We start from the raw sequence: 21,364 nt of genomic DNA, 5'->3' as shown, positions 1-21,364 counted from the left end.
GCAAGGTAAATAATATAGGTGGTAAGAAATCAGGAAAAATTGTGACTGGTATCTGAATGAAAAAGTTGGGGAAATACTGCAGCACAGGAACAAATATCTTCCTTTGAACCAAAAGGGTATTGCATTAAAAAGGTAACATTTTTTGAAGTCTCTGGTTATAGCTACTAGGATATCCACATAATTTATCATCTAAACCAAGACAATTTTGAGAATTTTGAATATAGGGACAACAGGTGAACAGTTTCAGCAAAGGCAGGACTTATGGTCACCCTAAATATAGGATGGAAAGAAATCTCTTCAAACCTAGAAAGGGAGGCAGGCAGAAATCATCACCATCATTCACCGGGTGCCTATACATGCCAGGCAGTAATTACACTTGGTAAATAAGATAAAAAATAAATATTATGAAAGTTGAGTAAGCAAGTGTAAACGAATCCCACCTGTCCAGGCATTTACTTCCATCTTTACTCCTGTTTACTCAAAAGACCAAAGCATTATTTAAACCTTTCTCTAACTCCCTCCTGCGAAAAAGGACCCATAAAGAATTGAGATGAACATTATTGTGCTGAAAGTAGTATGAGAAGTGCCTATATTTCAGACTTCCTAAGCCACAGAAGATGGATGCGTAATCTTGGCGAGCAATCCAGAACGAGAAATTTGTCCATGACTAAAATCAGCAAAGAGCAAAGAGCCAGAAAGCGGCACTCAAGAGAAGCACTGACACTATAGCTTGTTCGTTTTCTCCACAGGCACAAATTTTCTGTTTAGGGTTGGAGCCACCCACGACCTCAATTGTGACTGGTAGAGCACCTGAATGAATGTGTTAGATCATCATTCCTTTTGAAAACAGCTGCTATTTTGACGTTTTATGGAATTCTTTCCGGAAAAAAGGCTGATGACTGAAGTCAAGGTTCACTCTCAGCAGGATGTCCTAATCGGTAGGTCTCAAAACGAGTTATCGGAGTGCCTGGACATTATATCCCTTAGCTCTCAAAGCAGCTGGGACCCCAGAATGGTGGGTAACCTCCCTCCTCATACCCCATGCAGTACTAATAGTATTACTTGGTTAAAAATAATCACAAGCATGTAAAGACTGGAAGGCCTGAATAAGAGCCCAGGAAAGTATAAGAGAAGCCCACAGCCCTCCTATGACCCACCACTATTGCCTAGGGATTTCTAACGTAGAAACACACAAACCCTTTATGCTTTTAGCAGTTCTAATTTAAAATAAGAGGCAGGATGGATTAGACTCAAACATTCAAGAAGTCATAAAACAGTAAGAAGTTCTAGTCACTATGGAGGTTTCCTGCTTGATTTTTGACTGAGCCTATTTTCTCAACTCTAAAGTGACACCATTCACTCTGGTATCCAGTTTTAGACATTTCTACTCAGTTAAATGTGTGATACTGCAACTGTTTTTAGGACTTAAGTTATAAAAATTGTAATTAAGAGCAAATACATCTTATTTGCAGTGGCCCCACAATATGTATATGTATTAGGTTGGTGCAAAAGTAATTGCGCTTTAAAAGGTTAAAAAAATTGCAAAAACCCCAATTACTTTTGCACCTCCTAAACCGCAAATACTTTTGCACCAACCTAATATCTAACCCAAAGTCAACTTACAGATAAGTGCGATTAGGAGCCACCTTAGCTCCCACTATTAAAAAAAAAAGGGATGGGGGTTAGTAGCTCTCCAGTTCGCTATAACTTTATGTAGTTGAAGAGAGTTGGAACTATCCTGTGGTAGTGAGTGCAACCACAGTTCTGAAAGGCGTATTATGCTTAAAGGTACCTAAAACTAAAAAGTGGGTGTGGAGCCCACGTTTTAGCTCATTTCTGTCATAGAGATTTCTTTGAAGATGGGAGCTGACAACACAGGGTTGGAATTTATACAGTTAACTTCAAATTTTCACTTATTTCAATGCCACTTTTATTAAAAAGGAAAAAGTGTAAAAGAAAAACAGGTATAAATAACATGCATCTACGTATTTTATTATCTTTCTGCTACCAGAGGATAAGCAACGAGAACTTATCCCAGAAAACTATGATCTCCGCTTAAACAGATCAGAATGAAAGCACTGTATGTAACCCACAAAGACTGAATATAGAAATTCTACAGGTGGGTTCTGGGCATAGTTATTAAAATTTAGTTATAAAAAAAGCAGAAAGTCCATTCAAATAAATTTTTATTATAATTAGCCACACTTTTGCTAATAATTTTTATATTGACTTGGCTCAACTTTATAACACCAGGGTCTTAACAACATCTATCATCCCCCTTCAAATGATGTCATTAAGTTAAAGACTTATTTATCTTGGAGAGCCAAGTTAAATTTGAATGATTTTTGATAAACAAAAAATGGGGGCTGATAACTTTCATGGATTTAAAGACCGTCATTTGAGATTAAGTTTGCCAATCTGTATCAAACCTCGTTTTTCCTAATTTCATGCTTTGCATTTAACTATCATGTAGGCTCTAAATTTTAGCTTTCACAAATGTTCTAGAGAGGATGAAGAATAATTTGATGAACTCTAAATCACTGGGACTAGAAACAACCTTCACATCAAAGGTGTATCATTTCAGGGTCTATGGGTGGAAAAGCAGGCTCTGATTATTACCAGCACACTAATACTTAATAATCTTTAGAAAATTTCAGGGCTTTTAGAGTTTTTCTAACATGGATCATGTTCAAATTTAAAAATGTAACAGTGAGAGAAGCTGTACAAACATTTGATAAAAATTAACCAATAAAAAATTTTAAAAATAAAATTTATGTTCAGCACTTGTCTAGCAGAGTCCTTATTTTTGCTTTCAATAAAATGCAACTAAGAATCCACTTTATTTTCAATTACCTAATGCATTTATCCTCCAAAAAAGAAACATGCACAAGACCTTTTAATATGAATGGCAGGGAAATGACTATTTTAATTGCTTGGTTTTTAGTATAGAATCAATCTGAAAGGCAATTTACAATACTGAAATCAGAATTGAACATTTTTTTGTCAGGACGTTTTTCAGGTTTTAAAGTCTTTATTAGCTTTATCTTTCTTGGATGACAGAGTTCAGAGGCCAGACTTAAGCTGGACAGCTCAGGCTACCACAGGGTACAACCAAATGTTTTCATTGATAAATTACTATCTTAAAAATAAAATTTTAACAGTGGACGTTTTTCAAGCAGCAAAATTGTCCATCTTTAAAAGACTGGTAACTCCAACAGCTCTTTTTCTGACACGTGCCACGGATAAACTAAAACCAAGAAGGAATACTAATGAGGTTTTATGCATCACATCGTTTTTTGTATTACTAACGTCTGCAGGTTTTCAGCGTTAGGTTTCTGTGTTACCCACGGCAGGGCCTAGAACATGAGGCGGTTGCGCGTGAGCGGTATCTTTTTTTTTCACTCCAGCAAAAGCGCCGCAAAGAAGAAACGCAAAGAGGCCCGTTCACATCCTCCTAGCCCCTCCATCCATCGTTTACGAAGATGGTTGTAATTCTGTCGGGACCTGGGGCGGAATACTCTGGTTCTGGAAGGACAGAGCGAGTGCGTGGGTGTGTGTGAACACTGCAGGAGGGGGCAGCAAGACGTGATCACGGAGTGGGAGGGAAGGATGATGCCTCTTCTAAGGCGGGAAGAGACTACGAGAGGTGGCTGTTATGCATGACGGGGGCCAGCACGCGGGAAAGATGGTGGTGGCCGCAGGGCAGGGTGATTGCAGGGGAGTCCCCGTGGCGGCGGGGGAGGCGCCCTGGGCCGCTTGTGGCGAATGATCCTGGAGCAATTAAAGGGGCGAGACACTGAACCCGGGAATTCCCGACGGAAAGGGAAAAAAGGGCGCCGAGAAACAGGGTTATTATGGGATGGAAGAGGGGGGCTCCCTAGGGAAAATTACGAGATCTAGCTCACCCGCCAATTGCTGTACAGTCTCTTCACTCTCCGGTAATAAGCGTCTTTGTCCAGAGTCACAGCCATAGCCACGGACGCCGCTCCTCCTCGGGTCCCGAGAATCACGCGAGTTCCCGGCTCCGCCACCAGCTCTCGGCCCCGGAATCCCGCACTCTCCCAATGACCCGGAAGTATCGACCTCAAAAATGCCCTTTCCGCTTCCGGGTCCCGACAGCCCAGGGTTTTTTTGTTTGCTTTTTTTTTTCTTTAATCCTCCCTCCGGAAGTTAAGGGGAGGCAGAGTGGGGGAATCAACAAAATGTGCAGTCTAGTTTTCGCGGGGTTTTCTTGTCAACTTAGCAACAACCGCACGCGAGTCGACGTCATCACGTGACGCTCTGCCCCCGCCCTTACTCTGCAGGGCTGCAGTTTCCAGGAGCTCCGATTTTCAGCCGAGACGTCTGCGGCTGGGCAATGCTAAGGCGGTAGACCTGACATGCCAGCCCCGCCCCTCACAAACTGCCGCGCGCGGGTGCAATGGCCCCACCCATCGGCAAAGGAAGGGGAAGCGGAAAGAGGGGGATGTGGCGTGGGAAGAATACAGCGTAACTGGGCACGTTCCCCTCCTAGAAATGGGGAAGCAAAAGCCTTTGCTGCTCCTGGATGGAGGATCCTCGGTACCAGGACGCTGGGTTGAGGGCTCGCACGGACAGAAAGCTCAAAAATGGGAGAGCGAACCCGCCCTCCGGATAAAACTAAGACCCAAGCTATGGGGGAAGGACTTCACCTTAAAAAGGGAACTAAAATGCCCAGGCTTCATCTGAGCGCTGGGATGCTAGGTAAGGGATCTAGGAAACAAATGGCTTGAGAATATTCATTCACACAACCCAGGGACCAAGTCGTGACAGCGTCTTTCCAGTCTCTTTGCTGCAGTTCATGAAGTGACACACTTAAGGCTTCCCCAAAGCACCGTTATTTCAGTTAATTCAAAACAAAATGTACGTGGTTCTAGACGAAATTCTTCCTTCTCATAAAAACTTGGAGCTTGAATCCTATTCAGCTTAAATCATTCCCTTGCCTTGAGCAAACTGGACAGTCTACACAAATCCTTTAATGAGGTACAGATGACTTGTCTGCTCTATCCATGTTAACTTTTCACTATCAGTAGTGAACTCTAGGGAAAAGTGGTGTTAAAATTACCCATCATGAACATCAACTCTTAAAATTAATATTTGTATTGGATTGGAGCAAATATAGGAGGGAAGAGTGGAAAAGGATTAACTTAAATTTATTAATGCCAAGGGAAGGAAGGTAACAGTTCCTGACCCTCCAGCTGTATCCACAGTTCGGCCAGGAACAGGCTGTGCCAGAGGCTAGGACCAGCACTACATAGTCTGTGGTTAATGGAGGTGCCTAGGGAGGGGTGAGCGCCTCAGATGCTCTAGTCTCCTTTTCTTCCCCAGAAATGAGGAAGTGGTCGAATATTACTTTAGGAGTTCCCCTGCCCACTCAATCCGCTCAAGTTTGGAAGCAATCAGGTACAGTTTTCTTTTTTCCTTTTCACCTCCTGGAGTCCTGGGTATCCCCACATCTCCCCTGCCCCTCCCACTTTTCCATAGTCCAAGGGCCAGAGTAAATGAAAATACAGCAGCCACCCAAGCAATGGGGACCATGCTGGGGCTTCAGTCATCAGCATCTTCGCTGGAGTCTGAGTTGGCTGGCATCATAGGATCATCAATGAGTGAGAAGTCCCTTTCTGAGCTATCATAGCCCTGAGATAAATCATCGTCATCATCTTCATCCTCATCGTCCTCATCCTCCTCAGGTTGCAGTGGTGGCAACCTCAAGGCAGTACCAGAGGTGGTAGTGGCTGGTGAAGAAGGGTAGCCAGTGGCTCTCAGGCCTGGATGGTGATGGTGGTGATGGTGGGGGTGGGGGTGGTGGTGGTGGTGATGAAGCATGGTGCTGGAGTCTACATGAGGGGATGATGCTGCACCACCCATCACAAACGGCATAAAAGGCAAAGATGCAGATGTGGCACTGCTGTGACCCAGAGATGACACAGACTGCAGGCCACTACTGCTGTGCTGGAAGGTATTATGCAGAGAAAGGGACCCAGTGCCTCCACCCTGCATGAGGGCCATCATCTTAGAAAGGTCTGGTCGCATCCTACGGGCTCGCTTCTTGCTGTTGTCTGGTGCAATAGGCCCTGGCAAAACCCGGTTGAACACAGTTTCAGCATGGTGACCCTGGGAAGGACAGGAAAATATAGTAAAAAAGAAGAGAGGGGAGAAAAAAAACCAAACCAAACAAAACAGAAGTCAACAGTCCTAGTTTGTAAATGCTTTTTCACTGAATCTGTCTTTAGGAGGGTCAAAACAAGAATAATCAGAGGTGGCTTGATATAATAGGGAAGAACAAATGTTGGACATAGCTGGTTGAAGCATTCTGATACTAAGATCAAGTTGATACTGATACTCATGTGAACCAGAGTTTTGCTTTTTCCCATGACTACACTGTATCTTTACTCTGGCCAACCACTTCACAAATGCTTACCTTTGTTAATGATGTGCCTGAGTAAGACACTGAATGAATCAGTACTTGCACAGTATACTGATGGCAGGTTGTTCACATGATCTTATCATGTCAAGTGCCTCACAACTATGTTGATACTTACAATACTATCCTTGATTATTTACCGTAAAGTGGTAAATTCAAGAGAGGTCAGATTAGACTTTTGGATGTCTAGCGCATCAAAAAGACTGTGGCTAGCTCCTTGCCAAATTTAATAAAGTAAGTTTTTCACATTAATAAAAAACTTATGCATCTGCTGAATTTTAAATTGTTTATTCTAGATGTTCTGACTGTAAATTTAGCTTAAGTTCACTGAGGCTGGAAATTATTACTTTTATTCCCTGTGCTTTGCTAGACCTAAGTGCAGTACTGGGTAAACTGGCATCAACTCAGATAATTGGTACCTGTGTCTCTAGACAGTTCCCAATCTAAGCCTAATACCTGACATGAGACTATACCTTTCTAATTTGGAAAAACAAATATCTCAAAACTCTATTTGTATAAATTTTTAAAATATTATAATAGCACCTAAATTCCTGCAGGTCCCGGTAATAAAGTACACAGTGCTAGATACACCATCAATTCTGCATTAAGAATTCTGTACTAGTCATATTATGATTTTTCTGTGATTTCCTACGATCCTTTCTTTCTTAGAGTTATCAATTGGCTATAAAGAAGCAGCAAAAATACTTGCAGTAAAAATAAATAATATTATTTTCAGGATTAAAGAAGGAAAAGACTTTATAGGCTGCTCTATAAAGTTAAATTCAAGACAGAGAAGGTACGAGCTCTAGCCATCAGCTTCCCATAGCAGACAAAGAGTGTTTATTACACTCTTGGTCCCATGGATGCTAAGAGGGAAAATTAAACCATTTTTCTATAGTAACAATATATGTATGAAACCATTTTTACCAATATAAAAGTAACCTCATAAATTTGTATCACAAATAAGTATATATTATGTGCAAAATAATGTCCTCAGAATGTTAAATGCAAAAGATATTGTTCATTAGGAAATCAATTTTATTAACAGAGAAACTATGTGGTTTTTATATGTATCACACACATATATATAAAATACACACACACACACACACACACATACATATACATATACATATAAAAGATCAAACGAGGAATTAGATAAAGTGAGTATACAAAAGTACTAATCCATTTTTAAATGACTGCTTACCAAACCAAACGATGATTTATATATGTTTAAAAAATGTAACTATTGCCCAGAGTAAGGCAAACATAGCCAAGAGAAACTTTTCCATTATATTTTGGTGGAAAGGACTATGGGTACTTAATCTATCAAATGGTCTATAACCATGATAAAAAAGCATAGATATATTTGAAAATAATGAAATAAACTACTAACCAAAATTATTATTATAAACTATAAAACATGGTTTTCTGCCCTTTTTCCATTACTGGTATATTATTATTAATTCTCAACCTCTTAAATGTTGGGAAACCCCATGACTGTTTTCCTTAGTAGGCCTCCAAATCACTTCTATAGTATATAGAATCATAAAACTTTTAGAGATTATCTGCCCAAACCCCTCACTTTTCAGGATGTACAAATTGTAAAGGCTAAAGGATTTGCCAAAAATCCTTTAGTCAGTAGAAGAGCAGAATAAGGACTTGAATGTTCTAATGCACCTTACTAATTCTTTTATTTTAATATGCTTACAGTGCGGAAATTAGTTTTTAGAATTTTATGTTCTTCTAGAGATGATGATGCTGGACAGTTGTAAAAATACCAATAAAAATACTCTGGTTTCCTTATTGGTGACTGAAAATTGAAAATTTCTCAAACTGGAAATACACTGGAAAAAAGATAAATTGCATTAAATAATTTCTCCAGTCACATCTACTGTGGGAACAGAGTGGTTGGTAATGCCTCAGTCTCACTCACCTTTTTTCCATTCCGAGAGTTAGCAGTCTGTACTGGTTCCATTCCCAAACAGTTCAATTCTGCCTTATTATTTTTTTTACATCTCTGCCACTTCTGTTTTCTGCGATCCTCCATATACTGCAATAGATAACTATCAGTTATCCTAGAGGAATAAAAACCTTCTCTGGAATAATTATTAAGATGCTAGTATCTAGATTGACAATAAGTGCTTATTGCACAAAAGATTAGTCCTAGTGGAAAAATGCCAGTAAGCAGTTCTCTCCAAAAATTTTAGGTGGTTACATAATAGTTTAATAAGAAATAGTTGCCTAGCATTTAGTTTAACAAGTGCTTTACCATTATTTTATTTTGATCCTCACAACAAATCTGTGAGGAAAGATGACTGGGTACTACTTACTACTCTTATTTTGCAGATGCAGAAACAATGACATAACATGGCATGCTTCCTCCCTCTCACACAGCTTAAAAACCAAGGGAACAACTTTAAATCTTGCTGGATGGAACTGCCACTCACCGCTAGAAATCGGGGATCGACAGCGAACTCTGGATGACCCTGTAACCACATCTCCAGTTCAGCCCGGCGAGGGGCATCCTCACCCACCAGCAAAGTACCATCCACCTTATTGATGACAGGGATCCGGGTCTCCAGGTCCACATCAAGGTGATTAGGCTCTTCCATGCACTCCACCTCCAGCTGCAAACCCAGAATCCACCCCCATGAGCACAGACTCTTCTTTGGGGCAGGGAGAGAGGGGGAGCAGAGCCAATGGTAGCCATAAAATAACTAGTATCTTCTAGTCCCTCAATCCCAACTGCCTTCATCAATTACTGGGAACATAAAAGATCTTATCTAATCATCATGTTAAATAATTTCTTAACACTCACCTCGACTAGCTTCTTTCTGTTCCCCTTCTTCTTATGAAACAGAGGATGTCCATCTCCCATTACTCCATTAGCCATCAACTTGTGTTTCTGGAATGTTAACTTCAATCCTTCCTCCTAGGAAGACAACCCACCCACCCAAGATGTCATATGGCCCATGTTTTTAAAGTTTAAGTTTTGAGGGACTTAAGAGTCACCCTCTGGCTCGATGATGGTGAGAAGGCTTCTATCCAAAGGGTAGAAATTGGAAATATAACAAAACATATATACTTTCTCTTTAGAAAGATTTCATTTCTTGATCTAGTGCCCCTCAGATAGCTGTAAGACAAGTAGGGTTTATCTCAACACCCAATGCAGGAAAAAAAACCCCTACGTGGTGTTGCAGTACTGGAATGGCAACTCATCACAGGGGCAAATTCCTGATATTCCCATTACATACTAATTTAAGAAAATTTTCTTGTTGAGTACTTAATGACCAGCTAATAGGGCTCAACAGGGAAGAGGATAAGAAAAAAATAAAAATTTCCATCTATAAAACAAATAACATTGACTTAATATGACCTTTTATTTTTAAGAAGGCCCATAATATTTAGATGTCACTTTAACAGCTTTGCCCCAATTTGATTTCAATTTTTAAAAAACTAGGAAACAAGCCACCCAAAAGAAGCTTTGTTATCAATTAAAATTCTTTTAAAAATATGGTTTCTTTTAACTAGTCCTCGGTAGACACAAGTCAAGATCCCTTCCTTTACTACAATGATTTTTCCTAAATGGATCTTTGTGAGCTCTAATTTTTTTTCCCCTCTCATTTTCAAAGTTAGCTAACCAAATGAGTTTAGTATCCTGTCGGTGAAACGCGTTAGAAAGAAGAACTGGAGCCTCCTTCCCCACTTTCCAATGCCTAAATGCTGAGCTTACATCTTTGATCTGAACTGTAAACTCTTTCTCATCCATGCCGCGGCGAAGTTTGGTGAATTGAGCTGCTGCTGTGGTGACTGCGGACACATCCTCCTCTGCCATGGAAGCTGCACTGCTACTTCGTGGTGTGGGGACTGGAGAGTCACCATATTCTCCTGGAGTCAATGAGGGACTGTCTAGCAAGTGGTTGCTTGGCCCCAAAATTCCTCCAGTTACCATTTCCTGGTTACGGCGGCTAGAAGGCCACTTCCCTGAGAGTACAGCCTGGCAGACGAGGTCAATACGGTTTATCAGGATACGATCCTGAGTGGGGAAAAAACAAATCAATACTGGTATTAGGGACTGAGTACTAGCTATGTGATTCTGTGACAAACAATAGTGCCATCATTATCAGGATGGGTAAAATCATAAGGGAAAAAGGAGAGAAGTAACAGTATCAGATTCCTAAGTCAGCTGGGAAGAGTTTCATGAAAAAACATGCAGCACTAAACACAATCAAAGAAAGCCAGAACCATCTGTTCCTTGTTCTCTGTATATGTTACACTGTACAATATTTCTAGACTCTGCATGTCCAAGAATGAGGCTGTTACCTTGGGCCACTCAGAGGCTCTTTGTCTTTCTTGTAGCAGCAGAAGCTCAGGGGTCATTTGTTCTCCATCTTCATTTGGGAATCCATCTTGGGACATAGTGAGGGACAGGAGACTCTCTTCATCATAGAGCTTTGAGTGGGACCGGTCAGCAGCTAGAGAGCATACAGAACAAATGAGCAAAGATGAAATAATAAAGTTATATAGGAATGGTGTTATATGGGCTTTAAATAAAGACCCCAAAAATAATGTATGTTTTGATGTTCTATCAAACCAAAATCCGAATCTCTCTCAGAGGATGCATTTAGAAAAGATGGGAAAGAGCAGAAGGGGCAAATAGGGAAGAAGGCCAACAGCCTGTCACAAGCACTCACTTAGTTTCTCTTCCTTTTCATCCTCACTCTCCTCAGTGCTGGAGCTGGAGCTGGATGAGGAGGAGGAAGAAGAGGAGGAAGGTGACAGCTTGCTCAAGTCCAGCTCAGAGTCCGACTCATCCTCATCTTCTAGTTTGACTGGTGGGACACTCCGAGACACCAGCGGGGTAGTATCAGAAGGGGCTACTCGAATCTCATAGTCCGGTGGGGTTGGTCGGCTCCTGGCCACCACCTCATGCTCTAGCTTTAAAGTCAGACTCTCTAGACTGGGGACCTGGGTAGCTGTCTCCTCAGGTGGCTTTTCAACAGAAGCTTCTGGGCGCAGGGGCAGCGGTGAGGCGGTGCGCGAGGTATACTGCTGGTGCAGCAGTGGGGTAGAGCAGCGTGACAGGGATGGAGCTGATGCTCCTGACTGATGGTTCTGCATAAAATTCATACGGGCAGCCAAAAACGAGAAGTCTGGGTCCTGCATGATGTTGCAGTCTGTTTGGCTCACTCCGTGGCGGGCTGCCCCTCGTAGAAGCTCCCCATCATGCCGAACGGGCTCCCACCATTTGGGCAGTTCGGGGCCTGGAGGCTGACATAATGCCAGCCGATCTTCCAAAAGGGGGTGGCATAAAACTTGTTCCCGTAAGCGTCGAAGCAATTCAATACGATAGAGAGTCCGTGAGGCCCTCTCCTCAGTGATGGGCTCAATGAACAGATTAGGGTCCGGGGGCTCTGGAAGGGACAGGGGTGGAAGGAGAAATGAACCAAGAGTGAGCTCTGTCACCATCCATCCCTACTCATCTAACAATCTCCAGTCTCACTTACCATCTCCAGCTGCTGGGGGAAGGCGGCACACTTGGCGACACATGGCCACAAACCCATGGAAGTACTTGGTAAGGCTTTCGTCTGTTTTTTTGTCCAGTCGGGCAAAAGTGCGGAAGCGATCCCAATGGAACTGCATGGTGTCAGGGTCATACTCCACACCAAAGGTAGACACTACTCGATAGAAATCAGTTTGTTCACGCCTTGTCCATCTACAAAAGGAAGGGGAATCAGGCACAGTGATCAGAAGAACACAGGGAAACTGGTTAGTTCTGAGTGTGGCTTAGAATATCTGAATACACAAATACTGAAAGTAGGGGCAAAAAGAAGGTGCAGATAACAGTAGAAGAGGTAGTAAGACATACTCTGTAACATGTAAGAATTTAAGGATTAGCAAGCTAAGGGGAAAAATGATGCAAATAACTCAATGAGAATGGTTACTTTACACAGGAGACCTTCCCTAGTTGATTAAGCACACACGTGAGGCTTACATCATAGAGGTGTAACTAAAGGCAAAAAAAAGACGGTCCCTCTGCAAGGAATTCCAAAACCAATTCTTTCTAAGATGCTTTTCAATATAGGGGCGGCCTATGGCTGAAGATAAGCATATAGCTCAGCCCTAATTCCTAGCCTTATTTTACCGTTGCTGTTTCTCCCGCCGTGCAATTTCTTTTAGCTTGAAGGCTGCCTCACAACGCCGCCGTCTCCGGTCCCCACGTTCTGCAGCCTCTATCTTCATCTGTTCTCTCTTGTAGCTGCGCTGATAGGCTGTTACTAAGCGCCGAAGCCTAGCTGTCAGAGCAGAGCCTGGAGGCCAGAATAGATGGCCTGGCTGTTGGGTCACCTGGGCTGTGAGAAGCAAAGTAGAATCAACGGAAGTACAGAAAAGGTAGTAGAGCTAATACTGTATTTCAAACCATCCAAAGGCAAAGCTCTTAGAAATCCCAGGAGAGGGTAGAATCCAGTCAGTAATTCCCCAACCCTACTCCCCCCACCCCACAAATTGTACTATTTGACCTAGAAATTTACCTTCATCTCCATCAATCACTGAGATCTCCTCATCCATCATCATCAAGGGATCACCCTAGAAAAGGAGAGCCACCCCACACAGGATGGAGGGGGGGAGGGAAAAGAGGGGAAGTTAGTATTCTGAAATCACTTTCTAGTGTATGTCCGTCTATGGCACCAGAGGATTAAGAAAAATTTCTAATGAAGGAACCCTCACAAAAAAATCGGAAGCCACCAACTAAAACAATAAGAAAGTAGAACCTGAAATATCAGTTCTTATTAATGCCTTGAAAATAACAGGACTTAGGAATTTAATAGTTAAATAATATACTTCAGTGTCCAGCTTGGATTCTGCCTCCTCCACAGAGCCATCCCTGATTTCCCCAGCTGGTGTTACAATCCTTGCCACTAATACTTTATATTCTTAAATAGTAATTACTTTCCATTTTGTTTTATAAATTAATCAATATACTTCAAGATTCGGGGACTGGGAGAATACTTAACAGAGAAAATAGACTTAAATGAGGATTCCTCACCTCATCATCTTGGTCTTTCGGGGGGCCCTGCAGTGGTTTATATTCAGGATCTTCACAATCCTTATCAAAGTCAACCCTGAAATTATCCAGAGGCATGAGAAAATGTTAACAATATAATCTTCTTTCACTAAGAGGAACCTAGGATGAAGACCAGGCCAAACATACAAGCCAGCATGAAACAGTCTTTTCTTTCATGCTGGAAGGAATGGTAGGCCAAGTGCTGAGTTTTGGTAAGTTAGGTACAGCATCCAACACAACAAATAACTGAGAGAAAATGATCAAGTGCCACTCTAAATTGTTTTAATTTGAAATGAAACACTGACCAGCATACTTCCTTTTTCTTGATAGCCCTTTTTACTATTTAACCCATTCTCCCCTACCTGCCCTACTATTTACTTTTTATTTCATTTGAATGGTCCACACTTGCTTATTTTTACTACTTTACTCTGTTGAGCAGAAGGGTGACATAACAAATGATTTGCAATAAATAAATGACCCAATTTCCTCTGAGGGTCCTTTATTAAGCAAACTGAGGTTGTGATCATCAAAGAGAAACCTCTCAATCACGAAGAAGTAGGTGGGTATTCATGAACTAAGCGAACTCTTTCACATGCCCCTCAGGTCTCCACGTGAGAAGTTTTGTTAAACTCACTGGCACCCAAAGCAGGGCAACACTGCCCTACCTGGTGGCTCAGTATTAGCATGGCAACTCATCATCGAGGCATGTATCCAGGCAGAATAAAAGTCTTTATGGGCCAGCCACCATCGAGAGATGATAAACCAGAGCTAAAGTTTCCTGAGGCTCTACCACATAAGTGGCATGGGAGAGCTACATGGCTATTATCTTTCAAGAGGACCAGTTATCCTTTCAGCTACTGTAGCTGCACAGAGAAGTATTGCAAAGAAAAACTGAATAGAACATCAAATAAACTATTTGGGAGTAACATTAATTTTCACCCTTATTTGCATCTTATGGCAATCTATGGTTTTAGGCCAGTTTATGGAGTCCTTTCAACTGGTCCCACTCTTTGTTAAGAATTTATCATTCATGAGTATAACCACCATTAAGAATCTCAATAGGCTCAGTCAAGGCTAGTGTTATCTCTTAGAACAAGCAACCATAGCCTTCATAGGACAGACTCAGAGTTTTAAGAGAACTAAACACCACTGCTTACCCTTCTACTATATCAGAGAAATTATCCAGCACTCGATGTTCTGCTGCAATAGCTTTGTCATCTGGTCGGCCAGCCTTTTCCAGGAAGCATAAGGCTGGGTCTGCCCTCATAGTATTATATTTTTCATAGCCTAGAAGAAAAAGCCATAAATTGAAGAGAATCATGGATTCATTTTGCCTTTATGCTTACTTCATACGCTGCTGGAATAATTAGAGTGTATGGGCAATTTTGCTTACAATGCAAATTATAATTGAGATGTTAATTTGGACAGCTGCTGGGTTATATGAATATATTTAACATTTCTATAGCAATTTAGAGTCCTAAAGAGCTTTAACATTAGTTATTGAAGATAGGAATTTAATCAATTTATATAGAATGGTAATTGGTTTACAAAGCCATTTAACTGGTAATCTTTCTACATAGATGGGGAACCTAAAACAGTCAAATAATTTAGCATAGGTCACACATTTTCAAAGGAAGGATAAAAAACTTGTACCTGCAAACAGACACTCTGAATTTTTGGTGAACGGTGAATGAATGAACGCATGAATGACTGAACCAACGAATACACTTCAGGATGTTTGGACTCTTTCTAAACCTCTGTTGTTGCACATGTAAATCTAAGACTACAAACGCTCAGGATTTTTCTTATCCCATTAAACTTATCAAAAACATGTGGATCAGTGTGATTACTTTAATTTTATAGAAGAAAACAGAAGTATTTTTTAAAAAGAAATGATGTTCCAATTCACTAAGTCAGTGGCCTGCATTTTAATGCTCACTGTTTTTAATGCCTGGGATTTGTTATTAGGGAAGACTGAAAAGGGAGTACTCTCCCTTTTTATAGTCTATTTTTTGTTTCACTTAAACACTGTTGTTCACATGTACGTCAGTGACCACTGAATATTTAGACAAATGGGATGTTATACAAGTAGAACACTTTCAGCAAGCCACAGGAAAGTCATACAAATTAAGCACGGTTCATGCGAGTAAGCATATATTACCTCCCTAATTTGTGAAATCTTAACTTAGATGCCATGACATACAGACTGGTAACAGTTATTAGAGAACAGATGGGAGACTCCCTACCTTGGGATTTAACTATCCATCTGGTCTTTCTTGAACATCTATATATAGGGACGAATTGCTCTGCTCTGGATATTTAAGAACTAGTTTCCCATTCAAACATAAGTTTATTGAAGATCAATCACAGAACTCAAGTTACTGGTCATCAGCATTTTGCTAAATTTTCCATCTGTGGAGATAAATCTACAACAGGAAAGGGACAGATTAAAAGGTACCTACCATGCTTAAAGACGCCAATGAGCAGGGACTTGTCAGCCTCACTGTCCCACCATGTTGTTGGAACCTCCAGCTGATCCACCACTGGGAACCATATGTCAATGTCACTATAGGCATAAGAGGGCAGAGTCAGCAGAGTAATTCAGGTAATTAAAATAATCCTTGGAAAGATTACAAGCATCTTCTTTTATACAATAATTTAAATGCTCATGCAGCTGCCTATGTCCTTCCACTGGTATCAAGTATAGGATTAAAACCTAATATATAGATTTTAACTATTAGGTATCCCAAAGATAGTATAAAGTGAAATAAACCAATTTTTTTCTTGAATAAAGCAGGGCATGAAGAAAAATATAGCATAACTTTACCTGGCAATGGCACCCCCTAACACCTTCTCTGCTTGATCTCCAATCACCTCCTGTCTCAGATAATACAGCATTCGTACCCGCAACAGCACCCTAGAAGGGAGAGAAGAGCTGGCTCAATAATAGAGTAGAAAGTTTGAGGTGGAAAATGGTTTCGTCTGCTAAATTCCATCCTTACTTGTTACACTGATGCTTCAAGTGCTTCTTATAACTTTCATCTTGGAACAGAGTATCAGGGTTATATTTCCGGATCCAATCTGCCTTATGGATATCAAAAGTGCTTTGTGACTTAACCTTTTTCCCCTTGCGTCCACGGGGCACAGGGATAGATAGGCCTGGGAAAGGGGACACATTGAAGACTTGGATTGAGAAAACCCCTTGGACCTGAAAAGGATTAGATAACTCACAGAAAGAGGAAAAGTAAAGAGTTGGTAATTACCTGAATGATTCTGCAATTCTTTTGTCTTGCCATTTTCAGCAGGACTAATCAAGTCCCAAATGAAGCCTTTGATATTTTCATCCCCACGATAGTGCAGAAGACAGTACACGAGGATGGCCCGGCAAATTGTTTCCACATCTCGTTCAGTCATACGTCGCTTGAAGCGTCCATGAGACAAGATATCTCGCCACCGTCCCCAACTAGAAAAACGGAAGAAGAAATTACATTAATATTTTCCTGGGAACTCTAATTCAATGATATTCCTCAGTTCCCCAGAAGCACATCTCCCAAAAGATGGGAGACAAAAAAATCTTGGGACATGGTAACAGAATAAATAGAACCAAGTTTTTCCCATTATCCATCCCCTCTTTGAAATCTCTTAATTTGAAAGGCAAATAGGGTTATCTATCAGGATGGAGATGCACCACCTCTGATGGCAAAATGGATTCTTACCCATAGACCAATAGGTGCTTTTCCACCCGAAAGCAGTCAGTGCGCCCATAGGTATGATGACGGTCATGTCGGCGAGAGCGTGGCCGCTCGTCATCTTCACTTTCCAAATCAGAGAATTCCACCAGGTCGTCATCTTTCAGAGTGCTAAAGTGGCGGGTCTGTTTTCGTACTCTAGGTGTGTCAATCACCAAGTTATTCTATGCAAAGAACAGAAGGAGAAGTAACTCTCTTCATGATATCATCATGGGAAAGAATTAAAACAATCATGGATTGAAATAGCTTGGATGTAATATTTGTACACACTGAAAGATTTTTTAGGACATTCAAAATAATCTACAGGCACTCAGGAAGCAAAACTAAGCAGCAGATAGATCTAAGTAGTTTTCTTGGTCCTACTATGTAGGAAGATTTTACAACGGCCCTTGTATATAATAAACAGTCATAAACCAAGGTCAGTATCTAGAATCAGAGCAGCTATAAAGACTCCTAAAAGTACTGTGTCTTCCACAATATTTCCTCCCTCGAGGAAAAGAAAGCTCACCTTGCTGTTGAGTAGATCCATGTCCAGGTCAGCCTTTTTGGCCCACTTTTGCCAAAAGTTGGGGTCGTCCAGAGAAATATCTGTCCTATTTTCAGAAGCAACAAAGCTTGCCTAGTGAGTAACAAAGGAACAGAGTAAAGTTGACTACAACACTCTTTTGAGCAATGTAAACCAGTAACAACATTAATAAAATATACTTAAATTCTAGAGATTCCTGTCTCTATCTCTGCTTCTCTAGCTTCCGGCACAGATAGAATATACCTTGGCAAAGGTAGAACCCTTTCCTTCAGACTCAATGGTGATGGTTGTGGTTCGTCTTAACAAGATCTGGTCAATGTCCTCTTCACAAAACTTGGAGCCCTCGTCATCTTCCTCCATTATGGCTGCATATGCTCCTTTTCGTAAGAGATCTTCAATCTCCTTCTTGGAGAATTGTTGGATCTACAAAATCCAATAGAGAGATGAAAAGACTACCAATCGAGTATTATCTAACCACATCATAATATTTTTAGTTTGTTATATTTTAAGAAATAAAAATCGAGAATCCAAACCAAGTGGTCAGATTCCCATGCACAAATAGCTTTAGTTTCCCTCATCAATAAGACCGGCTACAAACATTATCTACAGACAAAAGACTCACTCCAGTAATGTTGCCATCACGACCACTCATGGACTGAAGCACAGCCTTATCCAATCCCAGCTTGAGACTAGCCTTATCAAACATTTCTCTCTCATAAGAATTCCGTGTGATGAGACGGTACACCTTCACAGCTTTGCTCTGCCCAATTCGGTGACACCGTGCCTGGGCCTGGTTAAAAACAAACATTGGAAGGGAAAGGCAAAGATAACATAAAATTGGGGGGTGGGGTTCAAAATACCAATTCACATTCATAAAGCAGCCATGAGATCAATTCAAAATCAAAAGTCAATTTCAAGAAGAAATTACTGCCCCATCACGTAGAGCAGGGGTCAGCAAACACAGTCTGCTTGGCCAGCTGTTTCTGTAAATAAAGTTTTCCTGGAACAGCCTCATCCAACCATTTACATATTATCCATGGCTACTTTTATGTTACAGAAACAGAGATGAGTAGTTACAATAGACTGTACAGTCCACAAAACCTAAAACATTTACTATCTGGTCCTTTCCAAAAAGAGTTTGCTGACTTCTGATCTACACTGCCACCCCTAACTAAGTAATCAATTCCGTACTCTCTGAAGGACAAGTATTTCTGAGAGATCCTGAGTCTGCTGAAAACCTCCCAGGTCAGGTCAGGTCTTAGTCCCTAAGTCAATGATTTCTTTTACCTGCAGGTCATTTTGTGGATTCCAGTCTGAATCAAAGATGATGCAGGTATCAGCCGCTGTGAGATTAATACCAAGTCCACCAGCCCGGGTGCAGAGCAGGAAGACAAAGCGGTCTGAGTCAGGCTTGCTGAAGCGGTCAATAGCAGCCTGTCGAAGGTTACCTCTAACGCGCCCATCAATACGCTCATATAAGTACCTGCATAAGACGCACAGGAAAAAGAAGTTAATCAGCCAAGCAGAAAGAGAGACCAAAAAATTAGACTAGGATCAACACCAGTACCTCCATCTCTCTAGTTGACAAAAAAACCTTATCAGAAAACTGAGGATGAGTCAAATACTTCTCTTATTCTAGTCCTAATTAACTTCAGTTAAACCCAGGACCTCTTACGCTTTGCAGCTTTATTAAGGATCCAGTAGATATGAGGCAAAGGATTACTCCTTTCTCACCTTCTCTGGATTAGATAATCCTCTAGGATATCTAGGCAGCGTACCATCTGGGAGAAGATCAGAACCTTATGGCCACCAGCTTTAAGTTTTGGAAGTAACTTGTCAATAAGAACCAGTTTGCCAGCTGAACGAACCATGGCCTGCAAGTGGAAGTCATGAGGTATAATGTGGCAAGCTTCTCGAAATTCTGTTAGGATTTTTTCTTCTGCACCTGACAAAAGAAAAATCAAACTTGATGGTGAGATCTAGAAAAACATACTGAGGCTGTAATTTGTTTAACTGAGATAAGGAAGCAAAGAAAAAAAGAGTAATCTGACTTGAGGTCAATTTATCACAGAGAATTTCAGCACCTCCAAATCCTAAATCATCTTCAATTGTGTTATACCAAACATTCCAAGTAAGTAAGGCTTAAGATTGTAATTGAGTTAAAAATATGTAAATATGCGGATAAAGACATACAAACCACTATAATCACCCTACCGGCATCCAAAACAAAAACAGCAAAATGGAGTACAGTGAGGATGGGCATTTATCCAGAGTACAGAATAACTTGACTTGTTATTCATGAAATTCTAAACAGCAAATCCTATTTAATTTTGTAGATTATACAGGCTCAAGGGGATAGAAAGAACTAGAGAAAGATATGCTACATAAGTATTGTTTCAAAAGGAGAACCACCCTCCACTTCCAAATTAGGCTGGATCCACTGTTCCTGAGGAATATCATTTAAAATAAACAGGTAACACAGAAATGGCAGGTATTTTCCAGAAATTCCCTCACCATTGATGAGATATGGGTGGTTGCAGCATTTGCGCAGTTCCATCATTGTGTTGAGTAGATTAGGCATGTTAGTATGACCTGCCCCTTTGGAAAGAAAGGAGAAATTCTTCTCCAGAATAGCCCGGTAGTATTTCTTCTGGATATTGGTCAGCTCTACTTCAATAATAGTTTCCTGTTTGGGTGCCAGGTTTTTTTCAACATCCTCTTTGAGTCTTCTCAGCATCATTGGCTTGAGAATGGCCTGTAGCTTTTGAACCTGATACAGAGAGAAAAGAAATCAACGTGAGGACAAATATTCCACGTCAGGTGCAAACATGGAGAAATACAATGAGAGTTTTCCAGTATCTGAAAGATATAGATTTTGGACAATGTCATAAATGATATAGGCACAAGGTTATAAGGTGTTCAGAAAGACCCTTGATGCCTATGGCAATAGATGTCTGTCTAGTATAAACTTGACCTTTTTTGTCTGGGTTTAGTACCTCATCAGATACAGACTTCCTACCTGTTCCTCTGTCTTGAGATCACCAAAGTCTTTGAGGAACTCTGATTCTGATGGAAACTGTGATGGTTCCAAGAAATGAAGCAAGCTAAACAGCTCCTCCACAGTATTTTGCAATGGTGTTCCTGTGAGTAGCACTTTGTGTTCCTAGAAATGGAGAAAATAGAAGAATGAGAAAACTGAAAAACACAAAGGGTTTCTGGGGTTCTCTATCAAATGTGTATGTTTAGCTTTCTTTATCTCTAAAATTATGGGAATGGACTGGAATACTGTCTTAACTTTTGTTTCACCTGTTTCCTCTTTTGATAAACACAAAACATTCAAGAAAACCCTTGATGTTATTTAACATATTGAATTAACTTTATTATAAACAAATAAAGAAATATTTAGAATTTTTTTTTTCAATTACATATGCCTCTCGACACTCAACTCCCCGAAGATATCCTAATAGGTCCCCCTCTATGGAATGCACCTGTGCTGGCTTAAATATGGCCATTAATTCTTTGTAGTTCCTCCTGTCGAGATTCACGCCTTGAATCTGGGCTTGCCTTGTGACTTGCTC

The 21,364-nt window shown here is 40.8% G+C and overlaps 2 protein-coding genes across 4 annotated transcripts in view; both read right to left on the bottom strand.

Annotated features, from left to right (window-relative positions):
• The window catches only part of SUPT16H (SPT16 homolog, facilitates chromatin remodeling subunit), a 37,687-nt gene extending 33,292 nt beyond the window's left edge, over positions 1 to 4,395 (bottom strand). The window contains exon 1 of the mRNA XM_081050246.1: positions 3,906 to 4,395. Within this exon, the coding sequence (XP_080906372.1) occupies positions 3,906 to 3,971 (66 nt within the window). The 5' untranslated portion in view covers positions 3,972 to 4,395. The remainder of the gene's footprint in view (positions 1 to 3,905) is intronic.
• A 755-nt stretch (positions 4,396 to 5,150) lies between these two features.
• CHD8 (chromodomain helicase DNA binding protein 8) overlaps positions 5,151 to 21,364 on the bottom strand; it is a 39,870-nt gene continuing 23,656 nt past the window's right edge. For 2 of the 3 annotated variants that reach the window (XM_081050242.1, XM_081050244.1), the window contains exons 14-37: positions 20,806 to 20,949; positions 20,301 to 20,556; positions 19,521 to 19,731; positions 19,074 to 19,269; positions 18,409 to 18,576; positions 18,030 to 18,209; positions 17,769 to 17,879; positions 17,228 to 17,424; positions 16,775 to 16,974; positions 16,514 to 16,694; positions 16,339 to 16,428; positions 15,974 to 16,077; positions 14,669 to 14,798; positions 13,494 to 13,569; positions 12,979 to 13,033; positions 12,591 to 12,798; positions 11,953 to 12,161; positions 11,140 to 11,859; positions 10,769 to 10,920; positions 10,179 to 10,481; positions 9,264 to 9,377; positions 8,893 to 9,072; positions 8,379 to 8,495; positions 5,151 to 6,132 (exon numbers count right to left, since the gene is read on the bottom strand). In XM_081050242.1, coding sequence (XP_080906368.1) covers positions 5,566 to 6,132; positions 8,379 to 8,495; positions 8,893 to 9,072; positions 9,264 to 9,377; positions 10,179 to 10,481; positions 10,769 to 10,920; positions 11,140 to 11,859; positions 11,953 to 12,161; positions 12,591 to 12,798; positions 12,979 to 13,033; positions 13,494 to 13,569; positions 14,669 to 14,798; positions 15,974 to 16,077; positions 16,339 to 16,428; positions 16,514 to 16,694; positions 16,775 to 16,974; positions 17,228 to 17,424; positions 17,769 to 17,879; positions 18,030 to 18,209; positions 18,409 to 18,576; positions 19,074 to 19,269; positions 19,521 to 19,731; positions 20,301 to 20,556; positions 20,806 to 20,949 — 4,869 coding nt within the window. In that variant the 3' untranslated portion in view covers positions 5,151 to 5,565. The remainder of the gene's footprint in view (positions 6,133 to 8,378; positions 8,496 to 8,892; positions 9,073 to 9,263; positions 9,378 to 10,178; positions 10,482 to 10,768; positions 10,921 to 11,139; positions 11,860 to 11,952; positions 12,162 to 12,590; positions 12,799 to 12,978; positions 13,034 to 13,493; positions 13,570 to 14,668; positions 14,799 to 15,973; positions 16,078 to 16,338; positions 16,429 to 16,513; positions 16,695 to 16,774; positions 16,975 to 17,227; positions 17,425 to 17,768; positions 17,880 to 18,029; positions 18,210 to 18,408; positions 18,577 to 19,073; positions 19,270 to 19,520; positions 19,732 to 20,300; positions 20,557 to 20,805; positions 20,950 to 21,364) is intronic. The other variant, XM_081050243.1, reaches the window with a different exon arrangement.

Source organism: Rhinolophus hipposideros, assembly GCF_964194185.1.
Source record: "Rhinolophus hipposideros genome assembly, chromosome: 5".
NCBI lineage: Eukaryota > Metazoa > Chordata > Mammalia > Chiroptera > Rhinolophidae > Rhinolophus > Rhinolophus hipposideros.
The sequence above is the reverse complement of the archived record's forward strand: the minus strand, read 5'-3'. Positions and strand labels throughout refer to the sequence as shown.